At 33.9% G+C, this 19,057-nt stretch overlaps 2 protein-coding genes across 19 annotated transcripts in view; both read left to right on the top strand.

Moving 5' to 3' along the window:
- Window positions 1-19,057, top strand: part of LOC130896962 (protein retinal degeneration B) — a 133,366-nt gene that overhangs the window by 38,794 nt on the left and 75,515 nt on the right. For 15 of the 18 annotated variants that reach the window (XM_057805401.1, XM_057805391.1, XM_057805389.1 and 12 more), the window contains one exon: window positions 14,650-14,790. In XM_057805401.1, the coding sequence (XP_057661384.1) occupies window positions 14,713-14,790 (78 nt within the window). In that variant the 5' untranslated portion in view covers window positions 14,650-14,712. Of the gene's footprint in view, window positions 1-7,683; window positions 7,822-11,767; window positions 11,957-14,649; window positions 14,791-19,057 lie in introns of those variants that run through there. The other 3 variants (XM_057805402.1, XM_057805395.1, XM_057805394.1) reach the window with 3 other exon arrangements.
- Window positions 9-3,304, top strand: LOC130897595 (uncharacterized). The gene is made up of 2 exons (XM_057806530.1): window positions 9-22; window positions 88-3,304. The coding sequence occupies exons 1-2, from the start codon at window positions 9-11 to the stop codon at window positions 3,302-3,304; spliced, it is 3,231 nt and encodes a 1,076-aa protein (XP_057662513.1).

The following is a 19,057-nucleotide window of genomic DNA, read 5'->3' on the forward strand; positions in this document are numbered from 1 at the left end:
TTTACCTGATGGACGATATGAGGTATGTCTTCCATGGCTGAAGGAACATCCCCCGCTGCCTCGAAATTTCGATCTGGCCCGTGGTAGACTTGAATCGACCCTAGCCAAGTTACGTAACGGTCATTTGGTGAAAGAATATGAAGCGGTGTTTCAAGAATGGCTGAAAGATGAAATTATTGAAGAGGTACAGCTTGATAAGTGGGATTTCGGACATTATTTGCCTCACCGAGCCGTGGTTAAGGAAGCCAGTACCACCCGAATTCGTCCTGTTTTCGACGCCTCGTCCAAAGAGAAAGGCAAACCTAGCCTGAATATGTGTCTAGAAAAAGGGGAGAGTTATGTAGAGTTAATCCCATCGATACTTCTACGATTCAGACTGAACGCAATAGGCGTTATTCCTGACATAGGAAAAGCCTTCTTACAGATTTCTGTTTCGGAAAAGGATCGGGATAGCTTGAGGTTCCTATGGAAGGACGAGGTCGGAGAGATGAAAATCTACCGTCACAGGAGGGTGGTGTTTGGGGTGACCAGTAGCCCTTATTTGCTAGGGGCCGTTATTGACCATCATCTCTCAAAGTGTGAGGAAAAAGTGGCTTCAAAAGAGGTTCCTTATGAAAGATCTGTCATCTCACAGTTGCGCAAATGCTTGTACGTTGATAACTGTGTGACTTCGGTTGATGATGAGAAGGAACTTTTGAGCTTCATGTCGCAAGCCAGGGAAATTTTTATGAAAGCCTGCTTTGATCTTCGTGGCTGGGAATGGAGCGACCCCGATTGTGCTGCTCACACCAGTTTCCCCGTTCTTGGACTTCTGTGGGATAAAAAGGAGGATATTCTCAGGTTAAACCCTCCCAAGCCTTTGGAAAGTGATGCCATCACGCGACAAACAGTGATGTCAGCAGCACACCGTATTTTCGACCCGCTCGGTGTATGTGCACCCGCCATTTTGATACCGAGATTGTTAGTTCAAGAAAGTTGGGGTGAGGCTGGGAACTGGGATACCCCTTTTAATGAGCAAAGCCAGGCAACGTTCCGTAAGTGGATGAGTCAAGCTGATGTCTTGAATCAAATCGAAGTCCCACGATGGTTGAAATTGACCGTTGGTAATGTGTCTCTACACACATTTTGTGACGCAAGTCAGGTCGCTTATGCCACCATCTCATTTTTGCGAGTTGAAACAGATAACACGGTATCTGTGATAATGGTGGGAGCGAAAGTTCGTGTTGCCCCTGTTAAGAGACCTACAATTCCTCGCCTAGAGCTTCTGGCTGCAACAATTGGGGCGCGAATGGCTTCTAGTATTGTAAAAGAGATTGGCGATGTAGAGTGCCATTTTTGGTCAGATTCTTCCACGGCTCTGTGTTGGATCAAGAAAGAGGAACCATGGGGAGTATTTGTGTTCAACAGGGTTAAGGAAATTCGTTCTCTGACTGATCCTGATACGTGGAAACATGTGCCAGGGGTGATGAACCCAGCAGATCTTCCTAGCAGGGGTTGTTTTCCTGAAGAACTTCTTGACTCCAAATGGTGGGAGGGGCCGAGATGGTTGTACGGGCCGCGTTCTGAATGGCCTAACTGCGATGTCCCTCCTGATGAAAATGAAGTTCAAATGGAAAGGAGAAAAACGCCTTTGATTTCAGCTTTATCCCAAGAACCAGGTGTGTTTTGCTGCGAAAGATTAGCCCGGTACTTTTCTTCTTATCACCGGATCGTTCGAATGGTTGCATGGATGATAAGGCTTCTGTGGAACAAATATTCAAAGAAGGAAAAGCGCTCTGGAGAGCTGTCTTTGTCGGAAATCGCAAGAGCTGAAAAGGTGGTTCTGAAATCGATACAGGATGAAGCTTTTGAAGGGCTAGGTGATAAACAGCTCAAAAATTTGAAGCCACACAAAGATAAAGTCGGACTGATGCGTTTGAGAACCCGTATTTGGGCGAGAAAAGACCCTGAAGACTTCCGTGCACCTTATATTCTTCCTTTCCAGCATGTCATTGTTGACAGATTGATCCACGACTTGCACACGCAGAATGGACACATTGGAGGGCAAGGTCTTCTGAACCTTCTAAGAGAAAGATTCTGGATCGTTAGAGGGAGGCAAGCTGTGAGAAGAATTGTGTCTGCGTGTGTGATATGCAGGCGTTATAGGGCCAAGGCATTGGAAGTCGAGTCTCCACCGCTCCCGGAGAATCGGGTAAGGGACGCTCGTGTGTTCGAAATCAGTGGCACGGATTTTGCTGGTCCACTCTACCTTAAAAATGGAGACAAAGTTTGGGTGTGCATATTCACCTGTGCTGTTTATCGTGTCACACATTTGGAATTGGTTACTGCCATGTCAACGGAAGCCTTCATCATGGCGTTTCGACGTTTCATTGCGCGTTGGGGCAGACCTTCCTTCATGTACAGTGACAATGGTACAAACTATAAGGGGTTCAAAAATGCTCTCGATGGAATTGATTGGCAGAGAGTAGCGTCCCGCGGTTTGGTGAACCAAATTGAATGGCGCTTCAACCCACCCACAGCAACATGGTGGGGCGGGTTCTGGGAACGCTTAATAGGGATTTTGAAAGTTCATCTTCGCAAAATTCTGGGACGGGCTTCACTCACTTTTGAAGAGTTGAACACCGTGATCAGTGAGTGTACTGCTTATATTAATTCTCGCCCCATCACCTATACATCGGATGACCCGAGTGATCCGGTGCCTATTACTCCTCAAATGTTCATTGGAGATATTCAAGAAATGGGTGTCCCTGACTTGGACGAAGTTGATGCGAAGAGTTTACACAAAAGAGTTAGACGTCGCCAAGAGATCAGAGACAACCTAAAGCAGCGTTTCCGGTCTGAATACTTGGGCCAGATGTTCATGACTGCTAGCAATTTGAAGAATCCGAGAGAGCCCAAGGTGGGAGAAATAGTCCTCATTGGCGCTGATAATCAGAAGCGGATGCATTGGCCGATGGCAGTGGTTGAAGAACTGATTCTTGGTGTTGACGGTCGGTGCCGAGTTGTCAAGCTTCGAACGCAGGATGGCCAACTGACGCGTCCTGTCCAGCGAGTTTTTCCCTTGGAAATTCCTCTCGAAGAAGAAATGGATCAAGGCCAGCTTCTAGCTGAGGTCGAACCAGAAAGTGATTCTGGTGGTTCAGCTACCGGCGGTTCTCTAGTTGATTCACAAGTCAAGGTCGTCGCTTCACCACCCCAAATCCAAGAAGCTCAACCTATTAATTCTGAAGACCCTCTGATGAAGTTTCATCATGTGGAAACCAGATGCGGAAGGAAGGTGAAAGTTCCAAGTCGTTTCTCCTAGTTCCGTGTGTTATTTTTAGTTCAAGTGTTTCAGTTTCTCAAAGTTTGAAGTCGCTTTCAAGTGCAGTTTTTGTGAGAAATTTAGATGTCCTTGAATTCAGTTTGATAGTTGAGTCGCTATTCTCCTCAAGGTGGGAGGATGTTGTGGAATTAGTGTCTGTCATGGTTGTAGTCGGTATAGTGAAGTAAGTGGTTGTTGTTGTCGCTTTAATCGCGTCGTAGTAACCTCATGTCTTGTCAAAATTTGATATATATATATAAAAAAATTTAGTTAAAAAGTTTGTCAGTCAGTGTAATCTTCAAATAGTTGCGATTAAATAGTTTCCGTTTCTTCTGTTAAGTTCGTATGTTTGCTTGTGGCTGAACCCGATTTCCCCAAACATCACCCATAACGACCTTACCTATAAAATTTAATGTCATAATTGAACCAATGAAAATTAACGATTTCTATAACAATCATAATTAATGAGCTCAATATTTTTATCCAGCGTCAATTTGAATCTTTCAAAAATTATTTATATTTATATATTTTACCCGACTGCCAAGAAGGGTTATGTTTTTAACGCGTATCTTGTATGTATGTATACGTAATATTCTTTATTACCTTGTATCTCCAGAACCGCTAAACGGATTTTCACTTTTGAGGTATAGTTAGATTCGTTTCATTAGCCCAAGTGTTCTTAGATAGGAGAAATTTTAAAAAAACCAAAATGGCGGATTTTGGACGCCATATTGTGAGGTAAAAAAATTTTTTTTACTATCAAGCATATCGAGTTGGGTATCAAAATGAAGGATTTTAAACACTGATTGTAAATATGTATATAACTTGCAGTTTTAATATTAAATATATATATATATATAACTGCATATTGTACACTTAGATATATCAGCACGGTAGTTTTTTCACTTTTTTGCAACATTATAAACAGAATTTCAGTCGGAGGCATAAAATTGAATGCTCTGATAAATTATTATCTCTTTGTGCATGCCTCCGAATGTAATTCTCTTTATAATGTTGCAAAAAAGTGAAAAAACTACAGTGCTGATATTTCTAAGTGTACAATATGCAGGTACATTGGTTTGGTACTGTTTCAATTTATGTTTCTGGTCTTAAGTACCTAATCATTATTTTTTTAAAATACCTTATCATTGAATTTTCATGTTGTTTCAGTCTTTTCAGTTGATTTTTAATTGTAGTTATCCTTACAGGCGGTTTTTTTTAATTACTATTTTATTTAGAATTTACAAAATAGAAATATAAATGTTACCTAAATTATTTTGGTCTTTTTATCATTTATAGCTTTTTCGTTCTTATGGATGTGAACCATTTCTAAAAATTCTCTTTTCGTATATTATTTTTGAATCTTTATAATTAAATTTATGCTTTTTTAATACTTCATGGCTCTATTTTTTTTATCGTATTGATGACCTCTTAGTCTATTTTCTAAATACTGAGACTATGACTATATCATATATATATATATATATATATATATATATATATATATATATATATATATATTATAAGAGCGGTTTTTTATTGGGAACGTGGCAACGAAACAGTAAAGTGGTCTAACTTTAATATATTCTCCGAGCTTTTGAATACTTATATATTCATCGTCGGCACTGTCTTATCCATCCTTTGTAGGTATGTATTCTTGTATATGTTCAACTTTTAAATATTCTTTTATATGTGAGTATCATTTCAAGCTTCTCTTCTAAGGTATCCCATTTCTGCTGTACTAATTTTATTCTTGATTCTCTCTCTGTCAATACCCTAGATTCATAGTCGTGTGTTAGAAGTGCCCTATAAATTGCTGTGAACACTATCATTTTTGTTTCTTTGTAAGTACCTCTGCAACCCCTATTTCGATTTTTTCTCTTACGTTTGCTACTACCATAACTTTGGTATCATTTTTTTTAATTTTCATTCTGTTTGGTTCCAGTTATATCACCTACAAAAGCGCATTCCGATATATTAATACTATAACTTTTAGTTCGGTTCGTTCAAATATCTTCTTTCTACAAACAGGATTTTTATTCAAACTATAATAAAGTTTGACTGCAAAACTTGTTTTTTTATTCTTTCAGTTTCCAATTTTTCTTCTTGGTTCAAATTCTGGTTTCTTCTATTGATGAATTTAAATTTTCTGTTCCTTCTATCACTATCACTTTATTATTTGTTATATTTGTGTGCATATTGTAAAATATCTACGGCTCTTTTCATGTCAAAAAATTATATTACAGATTCTTTCATATTTGAACATCCCTTAGAAAGGTATCTTGGTGGTTGTATTTGTACATTTTGACACAGCATATGATTTTCTAGCATGTAGTTTAGACGTTTCTTAACTTTAACCCTTTCAGGACGATCGAAGTACTTGTACTGCACCCAAGGTATACATTCACGGCTAGTTGCCGTACTTGCACGAGCTCTTGTGCAATGACTTCAGACGGCTGCCATACGCATTTTAAATTTCTTCCATTTTTACTGCCCTATTGCATTTTATTATAAAAAATTTACGAAACCCAGCAAATAAAAAATTGGTGAACATTTTAATACTTAACAATAAAAAATTCATAAATGGAAAGACTTAACTACCATAACAAAGTTTCAACAAAATTTTTCTAAAAATTAAACCTATTATAACAAATCGATGAAACTGTGAAAAACGAAGTGTGAAACTTTTCAAAACATGGGTGCACACATAATGCAACATCGCAGTCCTTACACATAAATCGTATATCTCTGAGTTTCTTCTTTTATCGCTTTGTTGTTGCACAAAGTGACATCTCTGAGTTCTGATCCCTTGAACAGCAGTTTGCGGGGCGGGACTGAAAATATCTCGCGCTTAGTCGAAGTGGATGATCGACGCATACCGTTCTTCTTTGTGTCTTCACAGGTACAGAATATTTGTCGAATAGCTGAGTAACAACTGCTAAGAGAAAATTAGAAAAACCTGGTTTATTTCCGGTTATCACTTCAAACAACACAAATGCATTGTACAGAAACAGATCCATAAAATGAAAAAACCATTTAAATGATTTTCTCGCATAGTCTACTAAACTAACTTGCATGTATATTCTGTCAACTGATCCCATTTTGAGAATGTGAACAAATTTCTAATCATGTTACCTAATGGCTAGCAAGTTTTCAGTGCATGCACTTTTAACTTTCCCTTTTGGTATTGATTTACTAATTTCTGACATCCCTCTCCTAGTGGGTTTTATAGTTTCACAACCTCCAATTTCTTGTTTCCTATTTTCTAATAGATCTGGGCTGGTATACCATAATCTGTCCAGATTTTCTCAAATTTTCCATTTTCGGTGGTAGTTTTTCCAGTATATATATAATAAAACCCAAAATATACGTCACAAATTTCAAAAAGTTTAATTCCAAATATACTTCTTCTGGGAGGGATAAATTGTTTAAATGAGAGTCTACCCATAAATTTTTTCCGTTTTCGTCAATGCACAAATCTTTAAACGCATAAAAAGTAGAACTAAATTTTGCTTTGCCTTTCTTTTTGAAACAAATGGCTCTTCTTCTACGGATGAAGAAAATTGCTCACTTTCACTAGATTGGTGTCAAGGTCAGAGATAACTCTCACTGTCCAATTCACCATCCATAATTCTTTGCGCCTCCCATTCTAACTCACTTCTGGTAATATTTCGTCACAACTCTATATTTTAAATGTATTTAAAAATAGCAATAACTAAAAAATACCACGTGCGCTATAATAACAAAAAACGTGAAAGCCGTTACGCGACTAACAATACACTAACCATCTAGGCGTTTAATATATGTTCTATGCCGAATAAAACAGGTTTGGTGATTCAAGATCAGGTGCCGTTCACGTGCGGCAGCCGTCCTGCACCATTGAAAGTGTTAATAATAAAAGGTATGCCTGCCTGTTGAAATCCCGAATCATGCACTTATTTCGAAATTAAATATTTCGAAAACCACCAGACATCAATAATCGCTAGCGGCCAAATCTGGAGAATGTGTCAGATATTTAACTAATTCCAAGCCTACCAGATCTTTTGCGGCTTTTTAAAGGCGCGTGAGTGGTTACGCAATCCTTACTCTTAAATATTTACAGTATAATACTCTGTTTTAAACGTCAACGAAGTTGTGCCTTGAATATGGAATGAAATGTAACGCCTATGATTTATGGTTATTTTCTAACTGATCCCTCCAAATCATGCTCTTAGCGATAAAGGTACAGACTTTCAAATTAAATTAACCTTGATAAAGTATTTACATTATTTTTTTCATTGGTTAAAGCTCTGCTGTTTTCGGAAGACTTACTAGTTTACATTAATCTCATTACATTTATGATGTATCGAAGAAGACTATTTTACTGTCCGAAAAACTTTAGTTTATTCCAAGATTCAGTCGGAAATAATAAAAATTGTGAGTTTATAAACAAATGAACAATTTCTAAAAATAATAATGTTTTGTTACCGGTGAATTATGAAACCCATACGTAAATAACAAATTTTATGAGAAAAACTGTAAGTAAAGTAAAATAGTAAAATGAACATCATACATAATTTTTAAAAATAACTGCAGCAGAAATAAAAAAAATACAAACACACGAGCATGAGTAGGAAGGAAGTTTAGTGATTAAATTGAAATAATCGTAGAATTCATTTAACAAGTCATTACGTAATATATCGAACAAACAATAATAAAATGTTATGGACTTCGATTAATGTTTGTTGCAAGTAAGGAACAAAATTGTACTCACGACTAGTGTCAAGAAAGTGTATTGTTAGATACTTGTCGGCTATTGAAAGATTAAAAAAATAGGAGTGATAAACATTTTGCAGGAGGACAAACCCCGGGGAAACTGATTTTAATAGAGTGTAAAAACATGTGCTTTATTGATATTCGTGTGTTTGTACATTTATGCTAATATGTGTACAAGAGTCAGACAGTGTAATGCTGAACAGTTAATTCCAATCTCAATAAACTAACCAGGCGAATTTGAGATCCATCCATTGATTTGTCATCGTCTGTTACCAACGCTGAGAGATTCTTTATGTCTCCAATGATATTCAGTACTATCTCATAACTGAATCAGTAATGTGGTGCTAACATGCAGAGATTCTAAATTTTCACTTATTGTGAAATCCTTATCTATAGTTCTAATAAAATCGACAATTGAACAGTATCTGTCATATCATGGATTCGCCCAAAGTCAGAGGAAAAAAGCAAAATGCAATAAGATATTATTCAATACTTTTGATATGTGATAACTTATTTCTTCGGTTCTTCTAGTGACAGTTTGATTATAAAGTGAAACGTTTATGAAGTCATTTTTCATAATTTTTCTTTCCCGATAGATTTAGACACGGTAACACAGCATTTCTGAATAAGCTCACAATCAGAAAAGATATTGATTTATTCAAAAAAATCTTAACAGTAAATGAGAATGTATATCTCAAATTGCTAGGTTATAAACGATTTACCATTTTTTAATGATCGTCACAACATTCAATTATTTCACAACTTTTAAAACTTATTTACTACTACTAAGTAATAACAAATAGACATCATTTGCCGGACATTAGTGAACTTCCTGGCAGCATATTCACGAAAATAATTTATCCGTCTTTCTTCCTATCTAGACTCCGTGGTTGAATTGGTTCTGTATACTGTATACAGCTTAAACATTGTGGTACCACCTTCAGCAATAATATTTTGCTACGATGACATTGACGTCTTTACATTATTAACAGTATCAACTTTACTGGAATACTTTATTTTCATCTTATGTACTGTTTTTTTTCACCCAATATTCTATTGATTTAATTTTTCTTCAATGTATCTCTTGTTCTTTTTACACATATTAGCAAAATGGTTAAGACCATGACTCTTGAAACATGTTTTATTCCAAGCAAAACACAAAAACATACATTTACTCTCTCTCGTTTCTTTTTCAAAACTGCTCAGATTTTCAACAACTCCAAACAGCTTCATTTTGTAAAACTTTTAACTGTTATTTGCTAGCTTATCTCGTTCTATAGATGTCTATTCCTTGAGACACCACTGAATCAGATTTCCTAAATAATTTTTCTATCGTGCTCAGTTTACCTTCATTCTCTGAAGACGATAATTTGGCTATCGAAACGGGCGGCAGAGAGTATAATTGTGATTGTGTGATTGTTGGTGTAGTGGAGGTGTAAACAATGTATTCAGTGACGTGCTTTGGTTATTAATGTCAATCACTCTCTTCTAAACTCCAATGAATTACCAAATTTCATTAATACCATACAATAACTATTATTTATTTGTAAAACATATCATTTTTTTTTCAAAAACCATCAATAATCACCTATTATAGCTGGATCCCATCTCTTTTAGTATCAAATTTCCTTTGCTCTGATATCGTGGTTGATGGTTCCACCCTCCCAACTTTTCAGAAAGAAATGATAAATGCTAATAAACAAAATGAGTTTTTGATGTGGAAGTTCATTAACTAGCTGTTTGTAGTTTACATCTATATAGTTACTCAAAAATCCTATCACAACACCTACGAACGAGTTCCAAGCTCTTAGTTCTTGCGCGGTAAGCTTTTTTGTAAAATTAACATCACGCCTATTTTGTGGACCAATGAAAATATTCATCTTTAACTTGGCGTCATTTAACTTGGAAAAAACTTCTCTTAGGTATTTAAATTTTTCACCCCTTTTATTCATAACCTTCGCAGAGCTTTCCATTATTTTTAGTGTACAATAAGCATATATTTAACATTTTTATATACCGGTTGAAATTCGGACCTTTTGGGCAGATTTATCTCGCATAATATTGAATCATTGCATAACTGTCCCAGAAACAGAAAAAACAAAAAATAATTTCGTAAACTCTCCCTGAAAGCTTACAAAAATTGCGATAATTTTCAAATCACTAAATTTTGTTTGTCTTAATCTCCAATTACAACACCAAAAACAAGGAATGAGCCTTTTTCACTTTTTTGGAAAATGGTCTGGCGTGTGACTTCGCCATAAATTCTCCACAAATATAACAAAAGTTGTTAAGAGAAAGTTTGCTACTGTGGCGTAGATGACTTGCCATTTCAAAATTCAAATGTAAACTAAATAAGAGAATAAATAATTTACTGTTTGTAAATGGAAAACAATTTAAAGAACACATTGAAAAGTTGTACATATTACGCCTTTATGAATATCTTTTCTGTTAAACATTAAAAATAAAATTGTTCAAACTATGTTACCAACATCGTGTGGTGTTATAATTCTTAATAAAAGGGATCATCTTTTTATTCTCTTTATATTATAACAGAATGTTATAATCTATTTTTTTTAAATATATGAACTATTCGATATTTGTTACTTTTCAAAACTTTAGACATCTCTCTTCCTTCAAATCGAATCAACGACAATTTTCTATCATCGAAAGTTCAAGATATTCTACTGTAGATCACTTAAAATCCACTTCTGGTGTTTTTTATTGGAACTATGGACTGTCTCATAAATCTTAGGCCCGGTTTCTTCACTTCCTAATAAAGTCCCTACTAACTATTATTTACCGAATAACAAAAATTTCGGTATCTTCACCTTCTAATAAAATAAACCTCCGAGTAAATCGAGTTATTTACCAAATAAGTTATTAGGCAGTAACAACTGTTAATTAAAGAGTTTAATAGAAACTTAACCTTTAATATAGATCAATCGTGGTTTGTTTGTTTATTATACCTATATTTGACTAGTCTATTTTTGGAAATACTCGTCATACAAATAATTAAATATTTAATATGGATGCTTTTCAAGATTTAGAAGATTTGTTTGATGAAGAATTGATTGAGGAAACACCGAAAATTTCAGAACGAGCTTATTCCGTTTGTCATAAAATTGATCAATACAATTTTTTGTCCAATGATGAAATTTTTTTAATGTTTTCTTTTTCCTTAATTACGCACAGATCGTTGTCCCAAACACAAATCATAGGAAACCGTCAATAGAAGAACGTTTTTTCGCTTGTTTCTTTCTATATTCAATACATGGACGATTGCTATATAGGCATCTTTCATAGTGTTACCAACAGTAAATTATTTGGTGAATACATAATAAAGTGACAAATACTTATTAGTTAGTTCGGATTTAAAACAACTAGGGTAAAGAAACAATAAACATTTATTTGACAATTAAAAGTTCCCACTAAAGTTATGTGGCTAATAATTATTTGGCACTTTATTAGAATGTGAAGAAACCAGCCCTTAGTTACAAAATCTTATCAGCCTAACATGTCCGCATATAAACATAGCTACTGCTTCTCGATGATTATCTCCCACAATCAAACCAGATATTTTTTTATAGATCTGTTTACCTTCATGTGACTATTTATATAAAAACAATTTCTAAGAAAACCTTTTTATTTGTTTATTGCAAACTAGAGATTTCCAGATGTCGTAGAGGCTGGATCGTGGTTTTAATATACAAAGCCCAAAGTCTTGCAGCCGTAAGTTACTCGATAATTTGATGACATAGTGAATACATTGGGACAGTGACAAATGGATACAAAAGTGAACTAAACAGTGAATTTTTAGAAATTAGATGTTAAGTGTGTACATAAATATTAATGAATAGTTGTAAGTGTAAGTGAATAGTTGTGTTGTACATGAATTACGTAAGTAAGATATACCCTGTGTATAAATTCATCACGCTCATTTCTGATAAAATACTGTTTATATAAACTAGAAAAACATTACAATATTGATTCTAAAACGGAGAAGTTGATAAAGGTTGAAGATAGAAACTTTGGATATATTTAATCGTTGCCGTTGTAAGTTTGTCGCTTGTGACGGCACTAAAACAGTGTATTGAAGTTAATAATTTATCTATTCAGACTTATGAAATATACCATATTTGAAATTTAAGAGGCAGTTTGACAGGAATGTTTTTGAACACCCTCTATATGAGGATTCTTGTAATAATTGTAATGTTGTTCAAATAAGACATTCATCTCAATATTTTAAAATACAGTATTGATGACTTTATTAATCTTTTTACAATTATTACGATGTCTGTCTTATGTAAACAATATCACAATTATTAGAAGTAAGATCTCTCACCAAACAACTGTTACACTTGAACAGGTGCGAAATTCGACTGGTCATTGGACTTCTAACCGGCCGAGATCATCTAAAACGACATCTTCATATTATAGGCGCCATGGACGATCTCCGCTAGTGCATGGTGGAGAGAGAAACTGCCGACCACATCATTAGTGTGAGGTTAAAACACTTGGTCCAGTTTTAGAGATTTCCTAATGACGTTAAAGCAAGGATTCCCAAACCCTTTTAGTCAAGAGACCCCTTTTCCTAACTGATCTGATATCTTAGACCCCCGTAATTACTTTACAATTAATTAAAAAATTCTATCTCTATTTTTTTTCTATTGATACAAAATACTTACCAAATTAGAAACTTTGCGGTTGGTTAATTGAATGAACTTAACATTCTTTAGTCATCAAAATTTATCAAAATAAATACAATAAAACTCATTAAATATCAAGTGTAACTGATAATTATTTATACAAGTTACGTAAGAATACTTGAGTAGAAATGATTTTTTGAAAAAACATTTAAATCGCAAAGTGAAGATAAAATAAAAAAGTCGAATGGAGAATTTAACTAATACACAAACAAATCTTTCCATAAAATGAATTTCTTGGAAATGATATCAATTCTCAATCTTATTTCTTTATATGGAAAATTTGCTATTCCTCAATAACTTTTCATTTCACAAGTTAACTCTCTCTCTCTCGAATGAAAATTCATAATTTCAATAGACCCGGTGGTATCGAACCCTCTTGTTCAATTCCAATTGACAACAAAAAAAAATTGTCATAATGACAAGAAATTTCGAAAATGGGAAGTAAAAAAATCACCCTAGCAACGATCATACTCGTATTATTAATTAAATAGGAGGCGGTCCAGTTCAACAATTACAACGATCAAAATGATTTCAGGCGTTTTATGCTAGAAGAACTGAAGAAGAAAACTTTGAACTTGAGAAAGACAATTCTTCAACATCACCCCTACTTGCATGCGAAGTTCGAACCCTCTAGTTAAACTTTTTCTGGCCAAAAAATAAGAAAATATAACAAAAATGACCATAAAATGGAGAGGGGTGGAGATGGAAAGTTTCGACCTTAGACAGGAAATCATCTCGCAACTAATTGAACCTACATGTGAAATTTCATTTTTCAGTCGCTTTTCATTTGACCTGCAGAGGTGAGCAAAGGTCAAAAACCACTTTTTTTGCACTGCGACCCCTCGAAATATTCATTTGTTTTCAACCAAACTCTAATAACATCAATCCGCCGCCAAAAAAGCCATGTATGCTAATTTTGAACCATAGCAATTGCTCGAGAGACGAAAATAAGAATTGTAGCTTAAACAGATATATATATATATATATATATATATATATATATATATATATATATATATATATATATATATATACATTTTTCTTCTAGTCATGCCTACCGTAATAGTCTAATTTTTCCTTGAAAAATCAGTGCGATGGATGAATCTGGTGACTTTCTACCTCTATAACTAGTCAAGTTATTCATCATCTACGAACGTGTGCAAGCTTATCGATTGTTAAGTATAAGAATGATACTTCCTACTAAAATATTAGTCATTCTCATAACTAGTCGGTACCTCTAGAACAAGTTATACAGTATCTAAAAAATTTTAAATCAGAGGTTAATACGGGCCGATTTTTAGACATCGTCGACCCCCAAAAACAGTTTTCGTTTATGTCGACCCCTTGGAAACCGATATCGACCCCAAGGGGTCAATATGGGAGACCACTTTGGGAGTCTGTCAAAAGATTTACATATGTTCCCAACGGTCATTTACCTCCCATTACAATATCTGTGAATATATTATTTATATGACTTAGATTGAAATAGTTTTAGAAACTATTGATATCTTTTGTTACTTTGTATCAGGATAATAATTTTCTCTTAAAGCGCTATATACCTTTTAAAAAAGGTGTGATCTAATTTCAAGATCTGATATTTGGAAATTTATAGTGGCCAACCTGATAATCAATGATACTTTTTGACAAATAGGATGGCATAAAAGTTCAAATATCTTGAAGATAGAGTTGGTTTTATAAATAAGAGGTATAACATCAAAAAATTATCTTGAAAAATAGATATAAATATATTATTAAATAAATGAAAATTATTTCATTAATACATCTATTTATCATATGTAGTTCCTCGTAAATTACATGTGTTTTTGTACAACGTAATAGATAAATCAAGTGAATTTGATAATAACTCTTCTTTTTTTGTTTTAGAGAGAAGATGAGGAGAGTTTGGATTGCTTTTCGTATAACATAATGCTATAGTCCTCGTCAGCCATGCTCATCAAAGAATACCGTATTCCTCTACCTCTAACAGTAGAAGAATACAGAATAGCACAACTTTATATGATAGCAGTAAGTATCAGAGTATGCTATAAAATGTATATCTCAGTTATATTTGTCTTTTGCATCTTTATGGCAGTTCCAAACAGATCGCGAATATTGGTAAATACAGATAAGAGATGAACATAAATAGTCTGTCGATACCCAGGCAAAAGAAAATTAGTACTCGTATTTACTTGGATTTCCGATGGGTATTGTGCTGCCACATACATCGTGTAAATTTCGAGTTTACACAAGTCTATTTTTAACTTCGCTAATAGTTATATTATATATAGCTATATTGTAATAATAAAATTAATAAAATTTTATTATTACAATAAATATTTATTATGCATTACGCATTAAATACTACGAAACCTAAATTAAATACTTAAATTGTTTACCTTCAGCTAAAATACAATGAGAAAGACGTGCCGCGAACTCTTCTCGAACCTTCTCTATAACTTCGGGAGTTATTTATACAATCTCAATACGTATCCTTTCTTTGAGTTCATTGATATTTTGTGGTCTTATTTTGGTACACTTTACTTTTCAAGTATCCCCATAAAAAGAAATCAAGAGGATTCAAATCAGGTGACCTAGGGGGCCATTCTATTGTTCCTCTTCGACCTATCCACCGATTTGGAAAGACGTTGTTCAAATAGTTGCGCACCAATACAAAATAGTATGAAGGCGCACCATCTTGTTGCAGCCATAAATCATTTCTGTTTGGAAACAGAAATTCTAAATATCGAGGACCTGTTAAGGTTTCTTTAAAAAAGTATGGCCCAATAATCCTATTACTCATTATTCCCGCCCAAACATTAACTTTCTCTGGGTATTGAGTACGGTACTCTTGCATCCAGTGTGGATTTTCTGTAGCCCAGTACCGATAAGTTTGACGATTGACATGACCGTTTAGTAGAAATGCAGCTTCATCCGAGAAAAGAATCTTTTTTTAAAAACATTGGATCTCTGTTATTTTGTTCCATCAAAATTTTACAAAACTCAATTCGTCTATCAAAATCTATAAGCTCTTGTACTAAACTTACTTTGTAGGGATGCCACTTTTCCTTCTTTAGCTTTCTAAGAACTGTTGAGTGGTCCATGTCATTATCTAATGCTACTTGCCGTGAACTGGTATGGGAATTATCTTGAAAGGCTAACAAAACATCTAGTTGTTTGTTTTCTGATATTGGTTATCTACTACCTTTAGGGAGGTCTTGGACATGACCCGTTTCACTGAATTTCTTCTCAATTTTGCTTATAGTGGATTGTGAAATTGGTTCTCGGTTGGGGTATTTATTATCAAATAACGTACATACATACTTCTTTCTGCGTACGTGCTTTATCTCCATCAAACCTAACCAATCATTATTAGAATGTCATTTATTTGTGTTTCAGTCAGCTTCATGTTGATAGATACAAAGACTTTTTGATTTCATCTAATACAATATTACTATCAATCATTTGACAGAAAGTTAATTATGTCCAAGTGTTAATGTTGATGTTGATAAGGTAACTAGTTTTTTAAAAAAGGTAAAAAGTAGGTAGATAAGGCATTTCATTACCAGTGACGGCCTTTACAAAATTTATTTTTGTGTGTCAATAAATACATCATACAATACTTAATACATTTTATTAAGAAATCTGTTGAAATTTCATAAATAATATTTGTGACAATACGCAAATCAATTACTGTACATATTGATATGGCTAAATAAGTATTTAAAAGACCTTTCAAATAATGTATTACAACACCCACATTTCCATTTAAAAATTTTAGCGATGACGTCATCACGCTCATATAGATGACGTCAAAAATAAAAAGGTATTCTTACGAATAGCCTGTTTAAAAATAAAAGTCGACGAATTTCAGGATTTTTCCGCCGGCTTACGAAATAATGAATTTATTCCTTTCATTTGCACCATACTGTATATTCTGGAATGTTCGTGCGCTTCGTAATTATACCATTAATCAATAAACTCCTTTTTATAATATGTATAATCTCTTCCGAATGACAGTAGTGTAATTTTGAGCTGATTTTCTCAAATAGTTTTGTTAACAGTGAAGATAAAATAGACTCTCTTTAGCCTGATTCAGAATGGCTAATAATTTAGTCAGTTAGCCAGTGATTTAGACGAGTAGTCAGTATCCACTAGTCATTTTTCTGTTCAGTGCAAACATCAAATAATGGTCAGAATGGACAGGCAAAGACGTCGTACGTATTTAAATAAAGCTATAAAAAACGATCGTGAATATTATTTTGAAGAAGAATGCAGAAGATATATCCGAGAAATAAGTGGGTCAGAAAGTGGATAAGTGGGAGAGAATCGTTTTAGCGTTCCATAATATGTCTTATTCCAAATAACCATTAACAAACTTAAATATCGCAACTTCATTCCAGCGCGAAATTTTGGTATTTTGTATTGTAAACTAATACTTTTGACTAAACACACGTGTTCAGACTTGATTTCGTAGCAGTTTAGAAGTTAGCTGTACTACTAAATTACTAGCCGTGTCTAAATTAGGCTTTTTCCTAAAGAATCATCCATCATCGGGTGGTATGCGGAATTCAAGCGTGGCCGAACAAGCATAAGCGAGAGACGTGAAAATCGGAAGGGTAACTCTAAAATGTAATTGGAAAACATAGTATACATCACTAAGATATAATATGAAACTGTTTATACCATTTACATGAGCATTTTAGCCCAAAAATACTTCTTTCCGAATGGGTAGCACATGTCCTCACATTGAAACTAATAAAAATAATTTTGTGTGCCAGTGAATTAAATTTGAGCTCGACAGGATACACCTGAATCGAAAAGGTAGAAATTTGAGTAGATTAGATTTAGCGAAAGTTTTCCAAAGAAAACCAAAATGTAACTATCGTCTGGCAACGTTGTTAATATTAGGATATATTGTTAATCGGTAGAAGGTAGGAAAAGATTCTCTTTCACCAAGATAATATACCGTGTCACAAGTTAATGAAACGATTGCTCCTACACTTTCTATATTGTCAATATCTCCTCCTGAGCGACTACTCGGTGTTTTAAGACGAATGCTCCATGGAAAGAAAAATCAATCATTAAAACAAATCTTATTTTGAGATGGATGTTGAAAATACGTTAGACTGGTTGTATTACTCTCAAAAAATTGTCTTGATAAACGAAATTAAGTTTGGCTACGTGTTAATTGGTAAGGCAGAAGCAATGTTACCGTTTTATATAAGAATATACAATTACCAAAATTTTTTAAGCAATTATGTCTGCCAAGGTTTCATTTTCTACTTCAGTTTGATTTTGGAAATCAATCATAAGCAGAATACGACAAATACTTCAGAAAATTCGCAACATGTTAGGAATAACCTCTACAATTTGACATGAGTGCCCTGTGCCCTGTTTAATTTAGATTATCGTTACTTTAAATATAGTTAATCACGTTAAACTTATTTCGTTCCATAGTATTATTAAGTACTAGCTTTTATAGAGATAAATCAATCAATATGATAACTATATTTTATTGCTTGGCTGGGATTATTAATTTTTCAAAATTTACAACATACCATGAAGTTTCAAAAACATGAAACTTTATTAAAATATAACAACAGACGTTAAAACATATTTCTCTGAAACTTAAATAAATAATATTGAATTTTAACAATTTCAAAAGATATAAATGCAGAGTATTAATCTAAAACATTTTTGTATTGTATACTATATTATAAGTTTTTCCGTCGAGTGCAAATATGTGTAAATTCCGGACACACGCAAACTGGCTACATATAGTTGACCTCTAATATCTGCTCTTGCTTTGATATGTTTTGAATTGGAATGGGAAGTTCAGTGGGAATAATTGGAATTATAATAAATAGCATCTAACCAAAAAATGACACCTAACTTCAAAAATTCAAATAGATTTATTCGCGTAAATTACGAAGTGGGCGACATTTGTTAATTTTCTTTCAAACTTCAACAATAAAGCCGGAATACCAACAAATTTTGTTGTTATATAAAAAATAGAAAGTTTTATTTTCGTCTAAATAGTAAAATAAGATACCTGTTTAAAGTGCTTTTCTGATAGAAAAACAACCACACATCCAAAAATTGTAGTGTTACGAATGTTCTATTCTCTTATCTCTTTATCAACTCCAAGGGATGTCATTTTAAAGTAAGTGTTATACTTTCTTATTTTGCTTAAAAATTGCTTTCACTCATCTTAATTGTTTTAACAATAAAGTTTTTAAAGGCTCTTCTGGTTCACCAAGTAGTGGAAGTGAAACTTTACCACTGGAACAGC

Source organism: Diorhabda carinulata, chromosome 8, assembly GCF_026250575.1.
Source record: "Diorhabda carinulata isolate Delta chromosome 8, icDioCari1.1, whole genome shotgun sequence".
NCBI classification, from domain to species: domain Eukaryota; kingdom Metazoa; phylum Arthropoda; class Insecta; order Coleoptera; family Chrysomelidae; genus Diorhabda; species Diorhabda carinulata.